The sequence below is a fragment of the Mercenaria mercenaria genome, chromosome 6, assembly GCF_021730395.1.
Source record: "Mercenaria mercenaria strain notata chromosome 6, MADL_Memer_1, whole genome shotgun sequence".
Lineage (NCBI taxonomy): Eukaryota > Metazoa > Mollusca > Bivalvia > Venerida > Veneridae > Mercenaria > Mercenaria mercenaria.
This window is the reverse complement of record NC_069366.1, coordinates 30996855-31024824: the sequence shown is the minus strand read 5'-3', so window position 1 is coordinate 31024824 and position 27970 is coordinate 30996855. Positions and strand designations below refer to the sequence as shown.

General features: G+C 35.6%; 1 protein-coding gene across 3 annotated transcripts; it reads left to right on the top strand.

Moving 5' to 3' along the window:
- Positions 1-198: 198 nt before the first annotated feature.
- LOC123549263 (protein-glutamine gamma-glutamyltransferase K-like) lies at positions 199-26646 on the top strand. Of its 3 annotated transcripts, XM_053545534.1 has the most exons (16): positions 199-469; positions 690-862; positions 7329-7538; positions 8407-8664; positions 8916-9034; positions 11511-11618; positions 13574-13748; positions 14158-14296; positions 18963-19066; positions 19297-19459; positions 20977-21056; positions 22028-22107; positions 22427-22628; positions 24750-24910; positions 25413-25549; positions 25847-26646. In XM_053545534.1, exons 2-16 carry the CDS (start codon positions 727-729, stop codon positions 25983-25985), a joined length of 2211 nt encoding a protein of 736 aa, XP_053401509.1. In that variant the 5' UTR covers positions 199-469; positions 690-726; the 3' UTR covers positions 25986-26646. The 3 variants fall into 3 exon arrangements, with proteins under 3 accessions (XP_053401509.1, XP_045193134.2, XP_045193135.2); XM_045337199.2 differs by lacking the exon at positions 199-469 and having other exon boundaries at positions 634-862; XM_045337200.2 differs by lacking the exons at positions 199-469; positions 690-862 and adding an exon at positions 5995-6344.
- Positions 26647-27970: the final 1324 nt, after the last annotated feature.

The window sequence follows — 27970 nt, the reverse complement described above, 5'->3', positions numbered from 1 at the left end:
TTCAAATAGGAATCTAACTCTATGTAATCGGTCTTTCTGTTCCTTAAATAATTCTCTACCAGAATATACAAAAAGTAAAAAATGTCATTAAATGTTGTTTAAATGTGATTGACCACCTTTAACACCGATAACAAAAATAACAAAATCAATACCTATGAAAGATATATAAATTATACATTTACATTCAAGTATGTGCACTATTACATAAATACAATGAAAATTACCCTAGCAGCACGACATGCGAATGGATTTAAGTAAAGTGGTAGACTCGACTTCGCCAGTCTATAAACGGGCATCACCATTCACGTGTACTTTACGCACGTGTGTTTTGACTTCAGACTTTCAGTTAGAAATTAAACATACGAAAGGTTTTATTTTCGTAAAAAGAAATTGATCATGAAATAAACTGATGGATTAATGTAAAGAAATATACTTATTATTTGAGCCGTGCCATGAGAAAATCAACATAGTGGGTTTGCGACCAGAATGGATCCAGACCAGCCTGCGCATCCGCGCAGTCTGGTCAGGATCCATGCTGTTCGCTTTCAAAGTCTATTGCAATTAGAGAACCTGTTAGCGAACAGCATGGATCCTGACCAGACTGCGCGGATGCGCAGGCTGGTCTGGATCCATGCTGGTCGCAAAGCCACTATGTTCGTTTTCTTATGGCACGGCTCATTTGTTAAAAGAAATTTTTACAAGTCGTAGTCAGTGTAACTCAATGTGATGGGGTGCTCAGGAAGTACTACTGCTGGTGGTGCAGGAAACGTCGACCGGAACACTTACCACGAAAGGCACCCAGGGGTACATAATAAACCGACGGGCGGAATTGAGTCTGAGGTCACAGACAGAACAAAACCATGTAAGTAATCTGTTTGTGTAGTTGTGGATATTAAGGAGAAAATATAAACTAGTAAGATTTATATGATATTGTCTGTTAGAGAGGAACACAGCACGACCTAGTTGGTTGCAATATACTGAAATTTAAGCAGTGCCCGTGTGATTCAATATTCTTCTTGGACAATTTGGCATTATTCGGACGTAGAGATGACTCGTCGCGAACAGACTTTTCCGTAGAAACAAGGAAAATGCCGAAACCGTATACGGCGAATACGCATTTGGCCGAATGACGTCATGACGGGTCTCGTACTGGTGGCATAATCTTCATATAGACATCATTTAGTTTATACTGATTTATTTTAGCTTGTTTGTGATGAAAGCTTCAAGATTTTTTGAACCACTTTCAAGTCCGCTTTACGGAAAGACCAGTACCGTGTCATATGAGAAGGCGTGATCATGATCCTAATGAGGCTCGAACCCGCGAACCCTGGATTGAGCGGCCGACACCTTGACCACTAGATATCATTTCAGGTGAAGGACACTTCGCGTCTGAAAAAAAGACAGTCTTCTTTGCATATTGCTGTCCGTTAAAGTCAGTAGTCGTTAAAATCAATCTAGTACATCATGATAATGGATGTTATCGATCCTTCTTACGAATACCTGAAATAACGCCCGATAGGTTAATCACAATGGAACTGTTTTGAATTGCGCAAGTCGCCATAATTTCTGGATTTGACTTACTTTGGGTAACCTTATATATGCATTTATTCCAAAAATATTTTCATTGTCGATCGATACTGTTTTAAATTGCGCGAGTTGTTTTGACTTACTTAGGATAACCTTATACATGTATTTATTACAAAAATAGTTTTATTGCCGATCAATATTCATACAGTCAGTTGAAATTTGAATGTTAATAAAATACGGTATATGTAAATTCGCTTGACATTTTTTAAACAATGAGCTTTAAACGATAGGCAATAAAGCGTTGTCTGTAACAGTTGTCGGACGCTAAAATCATTTCAGCTTTGTTGATATAGGGTTATACCGTATAACATCTTTTATACGTTTTATTATCATTTTTACATTATCTCTATTTTCAAAACCACTGTAATAGGTCGTTAAACCTACGATTATAGATTTAATCTATTTTAAACTTAAAACTTGTAAAACAAGTCTCGGGCGCATTCAGTTGTTCTTATTTCATTTAATTTCATTGGATCGCGCACGCGCAACGTCAAATTGTATCTTTTTTTACAAAATTACTCTATGGTGATTTTATTTACACTTGTTATGTTCAGTTGCTAAGGGTTACGACCAGTGACATTACTTCTGTGCATCTACCTCGATAATCAGGCGGGAAAACAGCCTACATATTGTCGATTTCATGTTATCTCAAAAGGAGTTTGTGCGCTGCATCAGAGCATGTTTAACCCACTTGTATCTTTTTTCTCCCTTTTTTTATTTCAAGATGGATTAATTTACTTGATTGTTTTCTTTTGTTTGTAAATATTCGACATACAATTAATAATGTTGTAAATATACAGTAGATTTTCGTATGAGACACATCCCTAGTTAACACTAGGGGAATCCGGCACGAGCCAGGATTCGAACATCCTCCAGTCCGTTACAAGTTTTAGGCAACACTAGGGGCGTCCGACAATAGTTGTGATTCTAACACTCTTCAGTCCGGTACACTATCTATTCTGTTAGTTTATTTCACTAAAATGTATTATTGATAAAGTATTAAGTACACCTTCTGACGGGGTCCTCCATGACCAAGTGTTTAAGGTCGCTGACCTCAAATCACTTGCCCCTCACCGATGTGGGTTCGAGTCTCACTCGGGGCGTTGAATTCTTCATGTGAGGAAGCCATCAAGCTGGCTTACGGAATGCCGGTGGTTCTACCCAGGTGCCCGCCCGTGATGGAATAATGCACGGAGAGGCACCTGAGATCTTCCTCAAACATCAAAGCTGGAAAGTCGCCATATGACCTATAATTGTGTCGGTGCGACGTTAAACCCAACAAAAACAAAACAAAAACACATTCTGACAATACGTTTAAAGGCACTGACCTCCAGATTTGGCTAAAATAATATTCCTTTCAAATTGAAGTTTGGCCATATTATGAACAATAAGAATATGAGTTTTGTTTCTAAAATATTTTGAAAATTCCAAATCAAGAAAAAAAGATGACCTCGTCGTTAATCGAACCCCGGACCGCCGCGGCAATAAAGACATTTTCCCGTCGTCGTTACCAATAGCGACAATCGGTAATTTCCGTACCATTACTGTTTCTCCGTATGTGATTTCGGGAGTCTCCGCTCCTTACGGAAAAAATACTGGTAAGAGCTACATTAACGACCGAACACTGCCGAAATAACAAACGATAATTAGGAATCGCGCGGAAATAACCGATTGCCATTTCGGGTCGGAAACCGTAAAATTTTAATCATGCACACTCCCTGATCAAAATCTCGATATCTATGGATGTTAACAACAGTTATCACGTAAACAAAACTAATAGCGGCTAATGTCTTTTATTTGTTATGACTACGCGACTGAAAATAAAAGTTTGCATCGCGTATCTTGTTCAGCTTCGTTGGTTCATACATCGGGCAGTTAAATCAATTCTACTTTATTTATATCCAATGTTTTTTAATAAGCGATAGGCAGAAACGCGTTATTTGGTGTCGATCATATTTCATTTCAGATATTTTTTATCAATACGTTATTGTGAAAACTTCAAGTACAAAAACGTTAATGTTTAATGAAATATGAGCTTAAGTACGGAAACTAAACATGGCCATTTAATAAAACATGTTCGCCGTACTCAGTGACTGCATCTGTGTATACTGTTCTTTTTTGGTTATAACCAGAAATTGTCCGGAAAAATCCCGTTGTTGGGATTTAGATACATTACACCAGATTAATTTGAACTTGTTGCTCTGACGTCACTTTCAGTTATATCCCCAAATTCTATACCACCTTTAAAAAAACAACTGTTTATATGAGAAAATATGATTGTAATATGCAACAGGGCATTTGTTTATGGAGTAGAACAATTTACGAAAACAGTCAAGCACTTTTGAAATCACGGTTAATCGAAAATAGACGCCAATAGACGTGTTAACAAATAAATATCAAAATGTGAAACGTGCATGCTGAATTCTGTATAAAACGAAATGTCGAAACCGAATCCTATAACTTCTTCAGCTTAAATGAAAGCGTGTATTGACGATGCCGTACCGTTAACGTTGTCGTTTTAATAATTGATTAACATGATGCGTTGTCGATCTAAGTGACCATCATTTTTAGGATAACATCACGTGACCGTTGCCGAGCTATTGTCCGTAAGTATTGCCCTGGCACTCATGAATATTCCGTATGTTTCCGAAAATTAATTTTCGGTGTCCGAACCCAAACAATGATATAACTATTGAAAAGCTAATTATATACCATCATGTATCATGTGCAGAAATAGCTGTGCGGACAAAGCGTTTTGCCACTAATCTCAGGGTTGAGTGTTCGAGTCCTCTGTCTGACCAAATTGTTTTTTTTATTATGATTTTATCTGTAAAAGACGGAAACGTGTCACACTTGTCATGTTTTATCAACGAAATACTCTACTATCGATTACCATTCTTCTACGTACATAAACCCGTTCTACAAAATGTCGTTCAAAATCTTCAGGACCGGACAAGCATTCATTCATTCATTCAACGGACAATTTAAAGAACTGTTGTTAGCGATACAAAATGCAATGTTTCACAAAAATACATAATCATAGAAGATACAAATACAAACACAAGGAATTATATATTTAAAAAATGGTTAAAAAAAAATTCAAACCCATGGTAACGTGTTTTCAAGTCGGAGAGCTTACCACTACACCACTGTGTCGTTGCTTCTCTAAATTGATTATTTTGATAAATCAAGATATTTTCAGGACACATAACGAAAACGCCCGAAAATATTGGCGAAGATTAATGAGTGCCAGGTCAATACTTACGGACAATAAGGGAATGTCTTACTGTATAAACAAAATTTGATAAAGTGGATATTATTGAAAACATTAGATTTTACATTGTATATTGTTACCGGCATCCGTGTCGATCATTACGATGATATACACTAGTCCATGTTTGCCTAAAGTGGTCATCAGTATACTTTGTGTACACTTATTGCGTACATTGTATATTCATTTGGCCATTAACCAGATGAAAAACATTCAGTTTAGAAATGGTTATTCAAAAGTTTGTAACACGATGTAAACACCATCAAGTCATTAAACAACATAAGCACCATTTTCAAAGTTATAGAGTGAATAATGTCGGTATATCATATACTTTATAAACAAACTGCAGTTCAATGGAGAACGACAAACATAATATATATAGCAGTCTGATACATGTATGTAATACTACAAAATATATCAAGACCTTTTGTAAAGTGTATTCTACCAATGTCCCAATAAATATATTAGCGTAAAAATAATTACGTCGACTAATATACTAAGTTTGTTCAGTACAGTTATATTTGTGCTAGAAAACAATTCTTCCAACTTATTTTTTGAAAAAGTTCGGATTAACATAGTGCAAGCGTTTCAAATACTTCTTTCTTTCAGTAACAATTTTTTGCCATATAAAAAGGAAAGTGAATTTTATCTCCTACATCATTATTACAAAAAGTACATTTTCTTTCCCTGCCATCTTCCCATTTCCATGGGTATTCTATGGTCTCTAGTAAAAAGATGCATATTCGATAGGCTATGTCTAGATGACAAAAGATTAATGTAAGCACTTCTATGAAAATTAGTTTTAATAGCTTTGTAAATATAAGTGTTTGGTGTTATTTGTAAAACAGATTTCCATTTCTATATACCGTTGTCTTTAAATTTTTGACAAAGTGATTTAATCAACCATTTATCCACTAAGAAACCCTGACTATATACCATAAACCCGAAAATCCGGATAAACATAATTACTTAACATTGTCGATCCACTGGGGCACTTATGGCATTATAAGAACACTATACTACTATCAGCAATAGCTATGGAAGACATTTAATATGCATGTATAAAGTAAATTATTCAAGCGTGTAAGCAATAAAATAACGCCTGACTATGTTTTTTTTTAATACAGTCAGGCATCGTCTGTTATGCAGAGAATCAGTTAAAATTATTTGAGTCTTTTAGTGGAGTACTAATATAATCATAAAAATTACACATGTCAGAGGATTAACGTTTCTAAAATAGTTTTTCTTAACCAGATTTTTTAAGTTTTCAGTGACACATTTACATTTATGTGTCCTTAGGATATAAAAGTGTAAAAGTGTTACTCAACTTACTTTAAATTCAAGTAAGCAATGGGTAGTGGCGGAAGTACGAGTAGTGGTCGTTCTCGAACCTACGACCGCAACAATTATTACAGCAGGCATCCTGGTCTTCACTATAACAGGACTAGTGGATTAGAGTCCGAGGTTACACATAGAACCAGACCATGTAAGCAAAGTGAATATATAGGGAACTCTCTGGTAGTAAAGTGTAAAGCACTGCCAAATTTGTGCCTTTAATATTAGTAACTTTAGTAAAGTCCAGACTTCACTAGAGGGTCTGGGAAAATGATCACCAAGATATTATTTTCGAAACTGAACTTTAATTAATGGGCAAATTAATGTCAAAATTATTCTAGTCTGTAGGGCATTTTTGGACACACCGATATCAGCTGGAGTAAGGATATATTCTCATACGGCTGACAGAATACTTTCCTACACAACTTCATAATTCAGATGGTTACGACACTTGCTTCTTTCATCTTAATTAAAACGTCTGGGATTTTTCATTTCTTCCATGAAGTGAAAAACAGCGAATATTTGTATAATACTTATTGCATAATGTTCCAATGAGATTACATGGGAAATAGTTCCTTGGGAGGATATTATGTGTTACGTTCATCCAACGTTTTTTTCTAAAGGCCTTTACAATCATGGGAATCGATCCAGTGGGAACATTCCTGGTGTCATGATATTATAATAACAATAATTTTTCTTTTGAGAATATTTAGTCAATAACCGTTGACGTTAACACAACGGGAATAATTTCTCAAAGAAACAGAAAGTCACGTGGTGGTAAAGAAATGGTCATTCCATGGGAATTTATTCCTTTGAAATATTTTCTAAATTATATTTTGCTGCGTATTTAGATTTCCTGTCATGTAAATATGAATAGTATAAGAAAGGACCGATAGAAAACATCATCGATTTTAAAAGTTGCAAACATGTCACTTTTACTGATATGTCATAATGTAGGATAGGGGGCATTTACCTTGTTATATAACTTGTATAAATATATACTAAAAGTAATACTTTGTTTATTTAAGAAATTATGCACATTATAAACAAAGTGACTGGCGTAAGTTCATTAAACAATAGGTGTAAGTCTTGAAACACCCGACATTCTGTATATTTACTTTGTTTGCTTTTCTAGTTCCTGCCGACGACAAAACTTTAATCGAGGTATCTAAGGTAGATCTTGCCGTCAAAAGTAATGCAAAAGCTCATCATACGGACGAATATGATATCACTGAGACACAAGACAGACTCGTCATTCGTAGAGGTCAGGAGTTTAACATCAATGTCGAATTTAACAGACCATATGATTCGAACAAAGACGACCTGAGAATTGTGTTTCAGTTCGGTAAGAATGCGTTTGCAAGTTATTATGTTATTTGATAGGACAGAAATAACATATTCAAATTGCAACAATAATTTTTCATGCAGGTTCTTGCATACGTCAGTGATAACGATTAAAATTTCAAAAGTATTTTGTTACTCGAAAGTATTAATGTAACTAACGTCACATTTTTATGAATCAACAGCGATTCTACGTATTCTTTACTAGCCTGGCTCCCTGGCTGCATGGTTACATTTTTAAAATTTTTAAATACTACAAACCTTTTATACGTAAATTTTAAGACTCTTAAATAGCATCTTAAATAGTACCTTAAATAGTACATTTTATCGTATGGCTAAACCATACACCTATGTTAGAAGACAGTGGCAATAGAAATGTCAAGGCAATACAGAAACAGCCTGTCGGAGTTAATTTCACTGTTAATGAAGAGAATTTAGATAATAACATGTATAATACTTACCAAAAGAAACAATTTCGGCAGTTTTATGCATAGAAATAAAAAATTCGCTGTCTGGGGAACAAATTCCGTTCTCTAGCCACTGCCAAAACGAATTAGTTGATCAAAGCTTGACAAACCAACATATTCCGCTACTATATTGGCGATTAAAAATTTTTCTAAAAGCGAGTACTGGTGCCATGTTAAAAGTGCTGTCGTGACTCATTTGTGGTTCAAGCTCGCCATTTCCAGATTGAACGGCTTGTGCATTCACACAAATCTATCACTTTTTGGACTTCGTATTTCATACGGTGAAATTGAGACTGAAAGTAACATGTCATCAGCACTGTAGATTTATTTCCAAAAAATAAACAGCAACAAAAGATCGCAGGTTTTACAGAAGAAACAAGGTAAAGGTGTTTTTTCTCTTTTCAGGAAATTATCCAAAACCGTCGAGAGGTACCCATGCAGAATTTATACTATCCGACCGAGATGTTCCGAAAGAATGGGGCGCTTATATCAAAACAAAAGAAGGGAATTCCCTTAGCCTCGTGATGAATACTCCCCCGACATGCGCAGTTGGAAAATGGTCTTTAAAGATAGATGTTGTGAAACGGTCAGAGAACAATGTTGAAGTTTTCCGATACAAGCATCCTTCGGATATTTATATCCTTTTTAACCCATGGTGTAGAGGTAAATATGTTCATCAAGTACCCTGAATTTATTTTGTGACTCAGTCATTTCGAATAGTTAATGATCATATACTAATAGAGGTGTATCAAATACTTTTAATTGAATTATTACTACATTGCATATGCACATTCAAAAAGTAATATTTTAATATTATATTGGAAACTATACCTGAATGTTTACATAGTTTTACCAAAAACCAGTTTTATAATACTTTTTTTTTTTTAACAAAAATATAACATATGACTTTTCAGATGATCTTGTATACATGATTGATGAGAAACTACTTGGCGAATATATCCTAAAAGAAACCGGGTACATATACGCAGGTAGCGCCGACAGGATCTCGCCAAAACCCTGGGCATATAGCCAGGTATGTGTTTTGTAGAAGAATTTATCGAGATTTCCAATTTTTGCTAACGTATATGAACTTAGTAATGCTTCCGTCGGGAAGGATGTCTATTTTAGTAGTCCATTTGTTTCTGTAGAATTAAGTTACTACCTATATTCCTAAGACTGTTGCTAAAAACAGATCTGATGCGCCTGTGATATACTACGGACCCAGGTATATACCGCATTCAAGTGATTGATTGGCTAGTAACTTTAATGTATAAAGTTTGTAACATTGATCCTAAAATTTTGTCAGTATAATATACATATTATATATTAAATGCGTTTTAATAATCTGCGGAATTTCGAAATTGACTTGAATACTATTCTGTTTGGAAACCCAGACCTATCTGATCAGGATAACATGACTATATTCACTCATGTATAGGCATATATTTCTGAAAGTAAGATATTTGGTTAGCAACCCTTAGACATTCTCATTTCTTCCCATTTTCTCTCTTCTATTCTACCTTTTACTTGTTCTAATCTCTACATTTATGTGAATACTTTCCTTCTACCATATACATTGTCCCCTTTCCATTTTTTACATTCACAGCGATTTATTATTTCTTATTTTTTCATATTTCTTTTTCATATCTTAAGACTATATTCCTAGCCCCATTACAGATTAAAGTTCGATATGCCCATACAGTTATATTTTGTCCGCAAAGGAGAAGAATTCTATAAGATTTGTCTTTCATTCGTATCCTTTCCTGTTTTGTCTTCACTACAGTATGTCATATGTATAAATATATGTACTCTATTTTGGAAATAAATATGTTTAAACTAAATGCGTGCGGACATGCAAATATTTGAGCCGCGCCATGAGAAAACCAACATAGTGACTTTGCGACCAGCATGGATCCAGACCAGACTGCGCATCCGCGCATTCCGGTCAGGATCCATGCTGTTCGCTTTCAAAGTCTATTGCAATTAGAGAAACCGCCAGCGAACAGCATGGATCCTGACCAGACTGCGCGGACGCGCAGGCTGATCTGGATCCATGCTGGTCCCAAAGCCACTATGTTGATTTTCTCACGGCATGGCTTATTTTTTTTGCGCTCCGATGATAATCACTTTGTTACATGCACAGAACGACTGGACAGATCTGTAATGAGACATATGAAATTCCAAAACGTGAAAATTCATGAATTAACGCCTCATTAAATAGTTTTGATTGGAATATCCTTCGGTCTAATGCTATTTTAAACAACTATTCCAGTTTAGGAAATAGTCGACAATTATGGTCATTTTAGTAGATGTATGCTGTAGGCTACATTCTGGTACCAGGGCAATTGCCTTACTCATTTGGCTTATCGAGATGACCTATCTTATGATCTGATATGTTGTTGTTGTCATCCCTCTAAGCCTTACCCGTAACTGCATTTTACTGTTAGGAAAACAAAGGCACTAAAAATCCAAAAAGACATAATATATATAGGTAGAAACTTCAAATGGGTTGAATTTAACTTACAATTTTAAATAAGACACTTTATGGTTAGCCTGCTGGCGGCAAGTGATTTTGCCTTTGCGACTAGTGTAGACCAAGATCAGCATGCACATCCGTGCAGACTGATCATGGTCTGCACTGTCCGCTATTCAGTCAGTTAATTAGTGAATATCCCTTCAAATAATAAATGGTACTGCCCAATTGAATAATGAACCAGTCCATTTTAGAAATTTAGCAACGTAAGGGTTAATCTTCCTAAATATGATGTGAACAGATATCTACCCCTGACAGCGGTTTCAGTACATTTAGCGGACTGCCGATGACACACGTTGTATAAACATAAAATACACATTCGAAAATGTCAGCGAGGCAATTTTTCAACATAAATTCATTACCAGAGATGTAATCATTACAAATACATTGTACATTATCAGAAAACGTTCCAAACGGATTTTAGCCCGCCCGCTTAGCTCAACAGGTAAGAGCGTTGGTCTACGGATCTCGGGGTTGCGAGTTCAATCCTCGGGCGGGGCGTATGTTTCCCGTGACTGTTTGATAAACGACATTGTGTCTGATATCATTAGTCCTCCACCTCTGATTCATGTGCGGAAGTTGGCAGTTGTTTGCGGAGAACAGGTTTGTACTGGTACAGAATCCAGGAACACTGGTTAGGTTAACTGCCCGCCGTTACATGACTGAAATACTGTTGAAAAACGGCGTTAAACCCAAATCAATCAATCAATCAATCCAAACGGATTTCATTAGGGATTTCCTAACAGAAATATGCAGAATAAGTTTGGACGTGACGGGACAGCGACAACCAAAATTTATTTGGACTACATGAACTAACATTTACTGGGCAGTTCATTGCTCTGGTGGTGCCAGTGCGGCTACACAATGTCAGCGAGCTTAAAATACACATGTACAAGTATCATGTATTCTATACACATGCAATATTTTGTCAATGTCATGTTTAGAAAAGTTATTACAATTCTTTATAATTATACAGTTTGAGGGAGTTGTGTTAGACTGTGCGATACAATTACTCGACAGATCTTATCTTCCCGATCATTTAAGATGGAATCCGATTATGGTTGTAAGGATAGTTTCAAAGATGGTAAGTATAACGAAAACGTATATTTCCACCCTTGTTGATAATGTCAACGTACTTGTACTCGATAAAAGATATAATACGCAAAAATAAGTAGCATGCCTTTTTTTTCAAAAACAAATCGCATAAGCTTAAGGATAACATGGTGTAATAGCCATATTTCGTATCTTGTAACTCGATGGTAATATCTAAATGAAATTTGGTCACTTTAAAGACATTCAAAATTAAAAATGTTTCACCGAGAGTTTTTTTCAAATTTTATCATTTTTTGGGGAGATAATCGGCATTGAAGTTAACATTGATGCCTATGGGAAATATATAATTTCTTTGATTATGAAAATCTGAACTTGAATTTCGAGAACCTTTTGCGGTAGAAAGCTGCATTATATGATTCTGATACAAATATCAAAAAGAAATCTAAAATTCCCCGTAGGGAAAAAAGGAGAAAATCATTTTTTCTAGTTTTCAGGGGAGATCATTCATGAAACCCAAAATTATCAGGGGAGGTAAGGTAAAGGAAATTTTTGAGAACTTCTGTCGCTATATATTTTGTCAATATGCACCTTATTTCTATCGTTTGACATTTTTAAAGCTTACATTATCAAGTTGTATGTACGCTTTTGGTGAAATTGAGGCCTATTACACCATGTTATCCTTAAATTGAACATATTCAAATACCGTAAAAGGTTATATTTTCATCGAGGATTTTTTAGCTCGACTATTCATAGAACAGTAGAGCTATTGGACTCGCCCATGCGTCGGCGTCCGCGTCGGCGTCCGCGTCGGCGTCCGCGTCCGCGTCGCGATTTGGTTAAGTTTTTGTATGTAAGCTGGTATCTCAGCAACCACTTGTGGGAATGGATTGAAACTTCACACACTTATTCACTGCGATAAACTGACTTACAATGCACAGGTTCCATAACTCTGTTTTGCTTTTTTACAAAATTATGCCCCTTTTTTTGACTTAGAATTTTTTGGTTAAGGTTTTGTATGTAAGCTGGTATCTCAGTAACCACTTGTGGGAATGGATTGAAACTTCACACACTTATTTACTGTGATAAACTGACTTACATTGCACAGGTTCCATAACTCTATTTTGCTTTTTTACAAAATTATGCCCCTTTTTCGACTTAGAATTTTTTGGTTAAGGTTTTGTATGTAAGCTGGTATCTCAGTACTCACTAATGGGAATGGATTGAAACTCACACACTTGTTCACTGTCATGATCTGACATGCACAAAGCAGGTCCCATAACTTTATTTTGCTTTTTTACAAAATTATGCCCCTTTTTCAGCATAGAAATTTTTGGTTAAGTTTTTGTATGTAAGCTGGTTTCTCAGTATCCACTAATGGGAAAGGATTGAAACTTCACACACTAGTTCACTGTCATGATATGACATGCAATGCAAAGGGTCAATAACTCAACTTTGCATTTTACAAAATTATGCCCCTTTTTGAACTTAGGAGTTTTTGGGTTAAATTCTTATATGTAAGCTGGTATCTCAGTACCCACTAATGGGAATGGATTGAAACTTCATACACTTGTCCACTGTCATGAGCTGATAAGCACTATGCAGGTTCCATAACCCTATTTTACTTTTTTACTAAATTATGCCCCTTTTTCGACTTTCTTATTCATTCAAGCGACAAGGCTGTTAAATAGTCGAGCGTTGCTGTCCTCCGACAGCTCTTGTTTTACATTGGATTCATTGTTAGGTTAACTAACGATAAGCAAACAGAATTGCCTTTTATTTTATATCTTTGAAACTAAAAATCGATTACTTTTTCTCAGCCATACGATGGTATACCGACTAAGTTAATGATTTTTACACAATACCTATACATATATGTAGTAACATAATATTTAATGAAAAATAAACATACAGATATCATCTAAAGAATACAATTAGATAAAAGAAAACAACCTGTATTGTGCAATCATGTATGGTTTCCAACAATAGGTTAATGCTCAGGATGATGGCGGCGTTCTTGTAGGAAACTGGAGTAGCAAGTATGATGGCGGTACTTCGCCGCTAGACTGGACCGGAAGTGAAGCCATTTTGGAACAGTATTACACGACGGGACGGTCTGTATCATATGGGCAATGTTGGGTGTTCTCCGGAGTTGTAACTACAGGTATTGCTAATTTAATCATAATTAGATATGTTTGATATGTTAGTAACACGTGTGCAAATATTGTGTATTTGTAAGTCTTTGCGCTCGCATAGATACAATTTTGTAATCAGTCAAAAATAATGAAGTAAAAAGAGGCTAAAATTTGATTGTTTTAAACTGCATTGCAAAGCTTCATCGACAAAGAGAAAAAAAACACTGTTGAGGTTAGCTCCCTTTTGAGCATGCGCATTGCCCTTAATGTTCTTTATTAACGTTTGAATGCTTTATCAAATACTTCGAATATTGCGATGTTTTCACACATTTTATCCTTATTTGATAAGTCTTATTTGGCGCTTTTACGCAACAATTAAGGGAGTTTTCAGTTTCACAGTTTGTTAACAACTAATGCTGGAAGTCTTGGTACTTTCAGTATGCAGGGCTCTGGGTATACCCACAAGAAGTGTTACAAACTTTTCGTCTGCGCATGATACTGAAGGAAGCATTACGATAGATTATCATTTTGATCATAAAGGAAACTATTCAAAGGAATTAACTGACGATTCTGTGTGGTAAGTACAATGTGGTCAATGTGTGTTATAATCAACATACATTATATGGAATTTGTGTGGGTTTTTTTCAACAATTTTTCAGTCATATAAACGACGGTGTCTACTTGTAGCAGTGAGCACAATGCCCAACTTTATAGTGCTGCCTCACTGGAATATCACGCCGTAGACACGTGGCATGATATCCCACCCAGTCACTTTATACTGACACCGGGCTGACCAGTCCTAGCACTACCCTCTTAATGCTGAGCGCCACGCGAGGAAGCTACTAAAGTCTGTTCCACCTATTACGTTTACCTCGTTTCTGAATTATCAGTATCGATAAAATCGTCCAAAAAAACATATTTATATACCATACATCAATATCTCTAGACCTTTTTTTCATTTTTTCAATAAAGTGTATTTTAAAGATATAATCTTGGATTTTTCTTTTTTCCCCATAGGCCGTAATGCTGTATGACGTTACGTCGACTTTCCAATATGGCGGCGTCCGTAGCGCAACAAACTAGGGGTCAACTCAAAATTAAAACGCCCGAGTTAATATTTGAAAATACTGTGTTTGTTATCGTATTATGCTAATTCTTGGGGAATTCATGTCAGGCCACCTCAACATGAATAAATAAATAAATAAATAAATAAGAAAATAGAAAGAAACAAACACAAAAATCAATGGCATTCTAAAAACAAATGTGCGTGCGAGCGTCTCGATATTTTAATAACACATGGGTATTCTCCTTATATTATGTTTTCTGTTGTTAGACCGGAAAATTATAATATAACTTGACTTGTGTGGATGTGACCTAGATAGATATTACCTCCCGGAAGTATTTTTATGGATTTAATTAATAAAAGTGGAAACTAAACTTCGCAGTCCGTCAGGATATTCCCTTTCAATCACGTCACATTAATCTGAACGGACAGGACAAGGAAAAAAATGTTTTAAACTTAAAATGGTTAGATGTCTACTACTCGAAATATTTGCGTTGAAATACGTTCATAGTTACAAAAACTATCTTGACCGTTTAGAAATAGAAATATTGGGTTTTCTTAACTTTGTTAACATTTCTGTATTTTTTAGTTATATTTAGGACCCAGAACTAATTTATAAAGAAATATCAGTTTATGTAAATGTTCCATTGAAAGGCCAAATTTTTATATTGGACCAGTGACGGAAAATATACAGAAAAGTAATAACGTAAACAAATTTTTTCTTTAAGACTCCATATTTATGTTGCATGTAAACTCCTTTAGTCACCACTGTGGATAAAAAATGTAGAACGGACAATGGCCTCTTTTTCAAAGGTAACAATTTAACGTTTTACTGACAGGGTGTAAAATTCCACTCGCCCGCTCGCATTGGCGAGTTAAAGTCTGAGTAGGACGAGTGGACCTCGCTGTATACTCGACCGATCGGGCGAGTGTTTTTTTACGTCCTTACTTCACCAAAATTCAGAAATTACAACTCCAAAACCTCAACAAACTTTGAGATGGTTCAGTCGCTACCTGGATTGACTGGAATTTACCCGCGAATCGTAAAGATATCAAAACGTCATGCCGGTAATTTTCCATTCCACAATCACGTGCGACCTGTCGTATTAAATATCTAATTTACATCGACACGTACACAAAAACCGTGCGTAGTGCATTCATTTTTTAACATTTTCGCTTCAAGTTTTCAACACCTCTTGAGAAATAATACTATTTGAATTCTATAATGATTTTAATAAGATATCGACAGAAATGTAGGCAAAATTGTATAAAAACGGTCGAATTTTCATATAATCATTTGTAAAAATTCAAACAGCGCGATCTTAGTTACTTATTTCTTTCGAAAAGTAAATAAATGATGAATACTCTGGGCATAAAATTCAGACTTTTGACCAGAAAGAACAAAAAACAGAATAAAAAAATCTTAAATAATGAAAAAGCGGCAGCAATTACAATACATAGAGTAAAACGATTTTTGGCAAACAGATTTCTGTTAGTGCGGCAGAATAGGTAACGTGACCTCGTGAACATGTAAATAGAAATGCGATTTTAAAATAAAGCAATGAGATGTCATTGCGGTTTTTATTAAGTTTTAAATGAATCTTTGTACATGTATTTTTTAACCAACAATTTAAAAGTTTTTTTTTTGTCAAACAATAATGTAAATTCCTTGAGGGCAAATAGGTCACAGAGGTAGGATATCCGCTATTGTAACTATCGTTTGAGACATTTACCTTTTATACGGGATATAGCACATTCGCTTTTGATAACAAATTAAAGAAGAAACTTTTTATTGATTTCTTTTTCTCAGCAATTTTAAAGGTGGTTAATCAGATTTTGGTCAACTTTCAGATTTTTTAAAAACTTTACCAACTGATAATTTACACTTATTTGTGTTTATCAAGTTCTTAATACACATCAGATTTTCACTGGAAGAATTTTTAAACTATGATTTTCCTATCCTGGTTGCCCAACCAACATACATTGCCTAAGGAATGTTATGAATATAAGCACTACTGTATTAGAGTTGTAAAAGATTTGCATTGACAAGAACATATCTTGCAAAATTCATTAGAAATGCAAGTTTATAAAATTATTATTACCTCCCTTTGTCTATCTTGGTTGCGCAACCCAGATAGATTTAAAATAAATCAATTCCAAAGCTACACTTTGTTTCAAAACTTGCCTTTTGTTTCAGATAGTTGTAATATTCCAATATATATCAAATGCAAATGTAAAACTAGAAATTATATTGAAATTAAAAGAAATAATCCACGTTTTAAACACTTTTGTATTAAAGGGAGATAAATACAAAATTTCTTAAGAAGTAATAAATCATACATTTCCAATAGGTATCTAACTTTATGTAATGGGTCTTTTCGTTCCTTAAATAAATCTCTAACAGAATATATAAATACTGAAAAAATGTCAGAAAATGTTCCTCAAAATTAATGTGATTGACTACCTTTAAGAACCGATGCGGTACGATCAGACAGTGATTTGTCACATGGCGCGAAAAAACATGACGTAATGCCATGACAATCTCGAGCAAAAATACCGCTTTGATCTCCACTTCAGATGTCAAGATACTGACACACTTCTTTTAGCTCTTTGAGGGGGTGTAAATTGATCATGAAAACAAGGTCAGTTACTTAGTTTATCAACTGAATAATTACCGATAATCTTAAACGTTTTTCTTCATCTCTTTCAACACGGGTGGATGGACGATGGTTATTGTGTCCAAATTTTTTAGACACTTTTCAAAATAAATATTTTTCGGGAAATAATACTATTGTACATAATACTCCTTTCATAAAAGTGACAGTATTAAAAGTGTCAATTATTAGGGCGAGTGGCTGTTCACCAAGGGCGAGTAGATATTACTGGCTATTAGTCCTGCAGGGCGAGCGGTGTGAAAATTTTTTTTATACCCCTGAATTTAGTCTAAATTCTTATATAAGTGCTCTCTCAAATGGGCTTTTTCTGTTAATTCTAGGAAAAATCTCTTGTTTTAATTAAAAGTGCGGGAAACGACGGGGAGGTAAGATGGGAGGGGGTGGGGGTGGGGGAGGGAATACATGCTGTACACCGGGTGTCCTTCAGGTCCCGCTGCTCCTACGCCTATGTTACACTTTTTGCTTATCATTTTGATCATTCTATCATATTTTCTTCGATCGCGCGCCTCGTCACGTGCCAAATGTTACACGTGTGAGCACCGACCGAAAAGAAAAGAATTATCAATCTGTCTCCGTGGACCTTATTAACAAGACTTTGTGCCAGAGTCAATAATTAATCTGTGCTCGTTAAATCCAGAAAAAAAACTGAAGTTACGTAACACTTGAGACGATTGCGCTCATACCTTTGAGGAATTTAAAAGCATACTCCAGACTGCAAATTCAACAGGAATATAGGATATATAAAAATAATGATTAGAAACAAAAAGAAAATATCAAACCTTTGTTAAAAAAAAAAAACCCTGACTGGAGTAATGTAAGACTAAAGCAAAACTTTAACGGAAAGAAAACAAGTTTCAGCTCGCATTAGCGTTAATTATTCATGAATGATTTGAAAATAGTTTGTAAATGTTTAAATCTGTTTCTGGACATCGTAGCTCTGATGGACAATAAAAGCTGATAAATGATAGTTCGGGGATATTTTTTTATAACTGAAATCGGCGGTTATGTATAACAATATTTTACGTTCTATGACTGCTCTCTGGACTTTTTACCAGTTATTTAAGTCAAATGTAAATCTGGCATAATAAAGATAATAATAATAATTTAATAAAAAACAGAGAGTGGGTTCACGATCCGATTTCGCTTTTAAAAAAGGAGATGCTTCCATATAAACAGCAACATTATAAAAAATAATAAAACAGATAGGTTGACGAAATGATAAAGAATTAATCAAAGTTGGGGTAAACCTTTGGAATGGAACAGACTTTAGTACCATTTTTACGTCTTTGTTATGACGCGGCAGGGGATTGAACCAACGGCCTCTCGTACTCAAAGCGGACGCTCTACCGCTAGGGAACCGAGGCGGTGTATTTAATTTGTTGTATTTCAATGTATACTTTTTTGTAAAGAAATAAATCTGTTTATCTATGATTCATATTTGCGCTTAAAGTAATACATTGTAATACAAAAACATCAAAACATTGTAATCATATTTTACTCTACAGGAACTTTCATGTTTGGAACGACGTATGGCTTGCGCGGCCAGATTTGCCGCCGGGATACGGAGGATGGCAAGCAATTGATGCTACACCACAAGAAACAAGCGACGGTAAGTATCATGGCTGCCTGCCGACCAAACCGAATTCTTTAAAATATTTGCACGAATGAATGTTGAAGATACATTTTCTTCGTTTTTTAACATTTTCAGTCATTATTCTTGAAACAGATCATAACAAAATTTCTTCATCGATACAACATGTTGCGCTGGCAATTCACGTGTTTGTGATCGTTGACATATCATCATTTTTATGACATCAAGACTATGTTTGTTGTGCTCAGGTGTATATTGCATGGGACCAATGTCCATCTTTGCTGTCAAACGGGGAGAAGTATTGCATCCATACGACGGACAGTTTCTCTTTGCCGAAGTCAATGCTGATAAGGTCTACTGGAAACATGAAGAAGATGGCACAAAGAACGTGATTAGAGTAAAGAAATATGGGTATTTGTCGTACATATCCGAAACATTACACTGTAGTACTATTAAGTTTGGAAAGAACACTTATACATCGCTGCTTTTTATATCTACGTGTGCTTTCCATCGAAAAATTAAAGCTTAAATGAGCCACACTATGAGAAAATCAACATAGTGTCTTGATTCGCGCAGTCTGGACAGGACCCATGCTGTTCGCTTTCGAAGCCTATTGCAATTACAGAACAGCATGGATCCTGACCAGACTGTGCGGATGCGCAGGCTGGTCTGGATCCATGCTGGTCGCAAAGCCACTATGTTGGTTTTCTCATGGTGCGGCTCAAATACAAACGAAACTATCGATGTAACGTTTAGATTACAAACCCATGTTGTATTTCGACGAATGTTATATAATGAAATTGTTGGCGTATGAAACTATTAACATATGAGCCGCGTCATGAGAAAACCAACAGAGTGGCTTTGTGACCAGCATGGATCCAGACCAGCATGCGCATCAGCGCAGTCTGGTCAGGATCCATGCTGTTCGCTAACAGTTTCTCTAATTGCAGTAGACTTTGAAAGCGGACAGCGTGGATCTTGACCAGACTGCGCAGATGCGCAGGCTGGTCTGGATCCATGCTGGTCGCAAAGCCGCTATGTTGGTTATCTCATGGCGCGGCTCATATGCTATACTGCACAAATTAAACTATCGACATGTTAAATGATACAAAAATATATAAAAGCTAAGGAAACTTTTGACAAAAGTTTGATAAAACCAATTAAACTATTGGCATATGTTAAAACAACGAACGAAATAACTAAATAAGTCTTACAATACAAATGAAGCTATCGACGTGTTTTTTAAAAGCAAACGAAACTGTTGACATACGCTATTAAATAGTACAAATTACTTTTATTGAAAACATAAAGTTTGAACTTTACTAAAGCTACACATAGCTAAATTGCTATATTTTAACGATAAGGTTTACATGATGAAGAAAAGTTTTTGAAATGTTGATTACATACTGAAAAACTTGCAAAGCGCAAAGAATATTTTTATATTTTAAGCTACAATTATATATATATAAATCTGGTATAATAATACAATTGTCTAGAACAAAGCCAGGTGCGTTGATCGGATTGCCAGTTTTTTTGCCAAATCGTGAATGTCTTCTTAATACAAACATGAAGTGTTTACGAACACAGCAATTTTATTAAAGCATAGTTGCACTAGACTGCAATGGCCTCTGCAGCCAAATGGTGAATGTCGCTGATACCTTGCCTTTACTGAAGAATTCTTTCATTTGAGAAAGTCTTCAAGATGGCTTAAAGTAGGACGGTGGTTCTACCTAGGTGTCCGCCAGTACATGAAGGACAGCCTGGCAACTCTCCACACTGAAAGGCGGGGAAGTCGCCATAAGATACAAAATATGGAGATGACAGTAACTATTGTATATTATTATTTATTTATATACAATTATAACAGTTTAGCGCTAAGCCCGCGATGTATGATATCACAAAAATGTTTGCTTTGATTTCTTCTTAAGTGTTGGTCAGTATATCAGTACCAAGCTAGCAAATAAACCAGAAAGAGAGGATGTCACGGACCAGTATAAATTTAGGGAAGGTAGGTCCAATTACTTTTATGATTGATGATTTTTTTTTTGAAATAGATGTATTTAGTTAGTACTTACTTATTTTAGCTAGCTGGATTGTGATGAAAACTTTGAGCCAATTAAAAACACTCTCGAGTCAACTTTTTATGTTGTATATTATTATTTATTTATATACAGTTTCAACAGTTTAGCGCTTAGCCCTCGATGTATGATATCACAAAAATGTTTGCTTTGATTTCTTCTGAAGTGTTGGTCGATATATCAGTTCTAAACTAGCAAATAAACCAGAAAGAGAGGATGTTACGGACAAGTATAAGTTTAGGGAAGGTAGGTCGCGACCCTAATGTGGCTTGAGCTCACTACTTCGGGTTGAGCGACCGCCGCCTTCATGTCCAATCATTATACCGTTTGTTTTTTTTTCTCCTAGCACAGAAAATAACACATTTGATTAATAAACATAGGTGAGAATTCGGCATATGATAACAAGGACAGAGTTAAACTTTGTTGTTAGTTTAGTCTTTGTTCATGTTATAATGGTAGCTTTCCACCTACAATGAACAAGGCCATCACGAGCCCCTCTAGAAATTATGTCAGATGGGGACGAGTACCTGTGTAGAACCTCCGATCTTCCACAAACAAGCTTAGTGGCTTTCTGACATGACAATCTTAGCAGAACTGCAACCCATATAGGTGAGGAATGAGGGGCACCAGCGATATTAACAACTGAACCACGGGGCCGAGACAATATATAAAGTAACGTTTGAAGATGGTAAAAATCGCTGATACGGTCCAAGGCCAATCAATATTTTGTATAATTCAATGCAGTTACTTTGGTATCACTTCATTGTTGCAAGTGCAAGTCTAGAAGCTTAGCATATTGTCTGAGAAAACTTATGGTTACCGGAATATCTTGCCAAAATATGGTGTTTCTAATTGTAAAAAGAAAACGAACCGAACAGCTTACATGTCGCGTTTATTTCAGGTACTGAGGAGGAAAGGGCTGCTGTCAGACAAGCTAATCTTGCGTCAACAAGGCCTGGTGTTTATGAATCAAAAGCGGAGGTAAATACAGTGAAGTCTAAACCAGTCGCGAATATCACCGACTTAGTATCCTATTAAACTTAAATGTACAAGCAAATGATGTAATATCTTCTATATTCTTAAAAAAACAGTTGTAAGTCAAATGTAAAGAAACAATTACTAGCATGTTTCAGGATAAATTTTCATAAGAATTTTCATAAATCCTGCCGCTATATTTTTTTATCAAAACCGAAATTTAGTATCTAGCTGAATGCCCGTATGTCACCTTCATCATCGAATTAGATCTATTTAAATGAACGGTTCATTGTTTAACACCTCTTTTCAATAATACGAATCTTAGGATGTAGAGTTTTACTTGAAACCCAATCATGACATATTCATGGGCGATACGATTAAGTTTTCCCTGGTGTTGAAAAATACGAGTGACAACAAGAGAACTGTACACGGTCACCTCACGTTATCAAGCACGACTTACACTGGCGTCTTACACCAAAAGATCAGAGATCGTAATATTGATAAAACAATACTCCAACCTAAGGAGGGTATGTTGGTATAAATTTATATTCTAGAAAAATTAGAAATCTTAACATAAGCTATTGCAATACTACTCCTTTTATAGTTAAAAAAATACAGTGACTTGTTAAACAAAACTATAATAAGCCGCACCATGAGAAAACCAACATAGTGCGTTTGCGACCAGCATGGATCCAGACCAGCCTGCGCATCCGCGCAGTCTGGTCAGGATCCATGTTGTTGGCTTTCAAAGCCTATTGCAATTAGAGAAACTTAGCGAACAGCATTGGCCTGGATCCATGTTGGTCGCAAACGCACTATGTAGGTTTTCTCATGGCGCGGCTCCATTGTTTTGCGTTCAGATGCACGAGAATGCAACCCGTGTGATATGAAAATAAGTATTTGAACGACAAAGAATGAGTTAATTCAAGAGACAATTACGGTTTGAGATATATCATTTCGGTTTTAACACACGTCTACATGTTTGGCGGCATCCACCAAATACTGGTTTATTTTGTGTGCATGCCCTACGCACTGCTATGACCGTTTTGTCGCTGTAGAGTAATAACTGTGACGTACTAGCAGTGATTCTGTATCATATTAATATACTGTTTCGTTCTCCTACATTTTATAGGAAAATAAATATGTACTACAAATAATAAAACATACAGACCTTCATCCAGCAGACTTCTGGTAAGGCTGTACGTATTAGAAAATGTTTGGCAATTATGTTTACCACAGCATATCATTATTTTTGGCAAGAAAAGGGACCAGCGCCATATTTCACTGGCTTTACACACACTCTGGCGAAATTTATTGTAATCATGGGGAAGAACTCTTAAGTTTGGTTAGTTGAGAAAATACCGGTCGCTTATCAACAGAAGGTTTACACATTATCATTGCAACGGAAAAGGAAATTCTTTAATCCGTCCAAACTTCCTAACAGATTCCAAATGAACTTACAAATTTCTTTGCCTACGGGCTTACATAAAGATAAATTGAGCCGCGCTATGAGAAATACGTTTTTTGTGTATTAACGTCTGCAGAAGCCAGCGGGATTGTTTGTGACCGAGACCGAAGTCGCTATTCTGGCATAAAAATATATTTCACGACGATTTATGTATTGTTTTCATATGTGATGACTTGACGATTCCGATACATTTTTTATTTACCATTCCAGTTGTTTTTGGAAACGGTAAACATGTTTTAAATATCCGTATTCAGGGCCCGGAAATAAACAACACTATCAAAAGCACATCCTGAAGGTTTTTAAGCGATTTTTTTATCTCTTATTATTACAAACATAAAATTACCAATGATTATTCATATCATTTCACAATTTGGTGGACTCGATCACAATTTCAAGAATAATAACTTTACATTCGAGTTATATTGAGTACGGACACGCAGTTGGAGTACGGATGAGTACGAACGTAGTGTCAAGTTTCCAAGCTGTTTATATAAATTCTTCGAGAAATTAGAAAAAAACATACTGACTGATACCTACCAAAATCATAAATATGATACCTAAAAACAAAGAAACGCACAGGTAAACAAGCTATTCTTTAACATTCACGGTTGTCTACAAAATCTGAATTGACGCAGAGTTCTAAAAGGGGAGTAAACAAGGGAAGAAACGAGTACGAACAATGTTTGGGGCAGCGCATTTGGCGTTAGTTACTGATACAGTAAAACATTCTATGGTTTAGATTGCATCTTTAATGCTTCAAGAAGAGGATTTTATGAAAGAAAAAAGACGCAGATACCAGATGTCAATCTGCGCAGAATTACATATACGTCCGTGGGAAAGCATTTCAAAAATAAAAATCGGGTATTAACAGCACGTGTATGCCTTGTTTGCACACGATTTTTCTCCCGTTAATACATGGGCGGATCCAGTGAAAAAGTAGTTTTTATGCAAGAAAGTGCGTTTGCGACCAGCATGGATTCAGACCAGCCTGCGCATCAGCGCAGTCTGGACAGGATCCATGCTGTTCGCTAACGGTTTCTTTAATTGCAATAGGCTTTAAAAGCGAACAGCATAGATACTGACAAGACTGCACGGATGCGCAGGCTGGTCTGGATCCATGCTGGTCGCAAACGCACTATGTTGGGTTTCTCATGGTGCGGCTCAAATATATTTATTTTAGAGGAGAGTATAGACATGGAAGTGGAAGTTAATGAATATCTTGACAAGTTGACAGACCACTGTATCTGCAAGATAGCTTGTATGTGCATAGTGGATGAGACAAAACAAACGTTTGCTGACATGGAGGAACTTAGACTGCGAAAACCCCATCTCGCCATCAAGGTAAAGTAGCTTATGTGTGACAAATTACATGTAAAATGTACGAATTAAGTACACAGTCTGATGAAGATTATTTTAGTTTTTGCTGGTAGACACACAAACATGGGATAAATTTATGTCTGATGAAACTTTGCAATTTTCTTCTGTAAGCTTAGATATTTATTTTTTTTCTCTTGACTCTGTCATAAAATTTGTATGTGCGCATGTCTACTATGAACCGGAACTTGATCATTTACGGCAACGTTTACGACAAACTAATTAAACGTATTTGTATATTCATTCTTCCGTCCAAATTCATAAATCTGTCTCCAATTAGATGCTAGATGATTATAGCAGAAACGCTACAAAACAGTGTTGCGTTAAAATGACGTCATACATGGTAACAATGTACTTTAAAAAATGAATTTGATACCAAAGCGGTTATCTCCTGTGAATATTTGTTCGCCTTCTACACAAAATGTTCAGTTACATTATTCTCCATAAAATGTCTATTTCACTTTTACAGGCACCGCAGACATGCAAACTGGGACAGACATTCGAAGCTGAAGTTTCGTTCGCGAATCCATTGCCTGTCCCTTTAACCAAATGTACATTACGTGTTGAAGGACCCGGTCTTCAAAGGCCCGTAATCTACAAACAACCGTAAGTCAAACTCTTTTTTTTTTTTTCAAAATAGATTCGAATGGCAGAAAAATTACTACTCCCAATGCTTTATATTTCATAGAACCGTTTAATATTGTAACTAACATGTAATGTGGTCTGTTACATGATCAAAAAAAGGGAATTAAACATGTTCTGGTGACATTTTAAATTTGTTCATGAAAACATATGAAACATTTGTTACGTGTTTAAACTCAAGTGATAAAGCGTGTTTTTTTTTTCTTTGTAAAATTGTTTTGTCTAAATCAAATTATAACAAACATTGTGTTTTCTTTACAGAAATGTTGATGCCAAGGCGAAGTACAGTGGTAAATTCGAAATGACTCCCAAAAAGCGAGGAACAAGGGACATAATTGTGTATTTCAACTGTGATCAGATTAATTCAGTGAATGTATCCCATGAGATTAATATCAATTAGAACGCAATTAGTAGAAACAGAATTTCCAAAAAAATAAAAGGAAAAAAAGAATAAAAACCGAACACATATTTGAACTACAAGGGCCTACATGATAAGGGCTCAAAATCTGAATTAACCATTCCATTTATTTTGTATTTTTATAACATTCTTTTGCTCACTTATTTATGAAAGTTTGATATTTTAATATGCCTATTTTATCCTTGTGCTTGATTTTAAAGCTGTGTTGTGCCATATTTTTCACATATCACATTATTTACACCCCAAGCGAAGAATACCATAGTCTTCTTCACATCCTTGACATGAAAGAAATGCGAATGGCATAAAAAGGGGTTTACAGCAAATAACAATTTTCATAAGATTTGTTCTTCATAGATGAGTGTGTGGTATTTTTAACCTATTAACTAAATCAAACATGTTAAAATCTGCAGGCGACTTGCTCGTGTTTTTCGTGAGAAACTGCTATGAACCTGAAAGACGATAATCATCTTACATATTTTTTTTGTATCAAATATATAATCATTTACATGTATTTAGTTTTAATGAATTTTCTAGATTTACTGTTTTGTTTTAGACGTGCATTTCTGTCTGTTTACCCTTTATATATATATTTTTTATATGATTCTGCTGGGAAAAAATGTATACCTATATATAAAATTGTGTTAGAATTCGTTTATCAGTATCACATCGTCTACATAACAGGTCAGGCATCTTGCAGTATATGTGTTAAAGAGGACATATTCTCGTCTGATCCATTCAATGAGAGGTTGAAGTCAGCAGCCCAAAGACGCCCGTCTGATTCTTGGCAACGTATTTCTATATGTATCTCGCCTTAACTCTTGTTTCCTTGAAAAAAAAGGTCGCAGTCTCCCAAAAACGCAGTGTTTGTATACATGTATGCCAACGCGATAAAAAAAATTGACGTAAAACATAGACAAAGCAAAACAGATGGACAACGAGGACACAAAAAATGAAGCAGCATGTGGTTAATGGTGATAATATATGGATGGCCCTGTGTTCTAGTGGTAACACGCTTGACTGTCGGTACAGAGGGAGTGGGTTCGAATTGCGGTCCAGGCACTTGAAATTTCTGAGATGCTCTTAAGTGTCCCAAACCTGACGAAGAGGCCAGTACTGGTTCTTCCCAGGAAAGAATTGGAGCTATATACCGGACGCGATAAAAATAACAGACTATTTATTTGCCAAGAGCTAAGTTGGAGGTCTCTGTTCTAGAGGCTTTCTCTCGCTCTGTCCCTATGGTCAGATCGTTCTGTGTCTGTACTAGAGGATGAAATTTGCGCCCTGAGTGGCTGCCTTTGTATGTAGAGCGCGCCTTTGAACTTGTTTATCCTGAAATGGGCGCAGTATAAATCTGGCATAATATATATTTATAGGTTATTACCTCTGTATCGGGAAATATGCATGAGTTCCGCAGCGAAAATATTGCGCGACTTCAGCGCATTCTTTTTCTGCTAAAGAACGAATGCATATTTTCCGATGCAAAGATATATGTTATATTTACAGGTCTTTCAACTTGTTTAAACTCATAATTAATTCCCGCTCATCATATCTGAGTCTGTTACTTTTTAGGCATCGGCATTTCTCTATTAATACTTATCATTTAAAGAACAATTGAATATATATATATATGCCTAAAAAGTAACAGACTCAAATATGATGAACAGGAACCAATTTGAGTTTAAACAAGCTGAAAGATTTCTGCTAAATCCTATATATATATATATATATATATATATGTTTTTGCCGACGGGTTTTCAACAGTTACGTTAAACCACGTATAATTATAAGCCTTCCCACATGTCTAACACAGTCACGTGGTTAATGATAATAAGTCGTATTGACTCGTAGGCGGAACCAAATTGGATTTTAAGGCAAAATTTGTCTTTGACGTCTCAAGCCTCAATCTTATTTCGCTGAATTTTGTACGATTGAGTAGCATTTACTGCATACAAAGTGACTATTATTTT

What these genes read in the sequence shown, in the direction of transcription:
- LOC123549263 (XM_053545534.1), top strand. Translation starts at nt 727, where the DNA reads ATGGGGTGCTCAGGAAGTACTACTGCTGGTGGTGCAGGAAACGTCGAC. An exon ending in TTTTAACCCATGGTGTAGAG is followed by an intron (nt 8,665 to 8,915) that starts GTAAATATGTTC and finishes ATGACTTTTCAG; the next exon opens with ATGATCTTGTATACATGATT. An exon ending in AACCCCATCTCGCCATCAAG is followed by an intron (nt 24,911 to 25,412) that starts GTAAAGTAGCTT and finishes TCACTTTTACAG; the next exon opens with GCACCGCAGACATGCAAACT.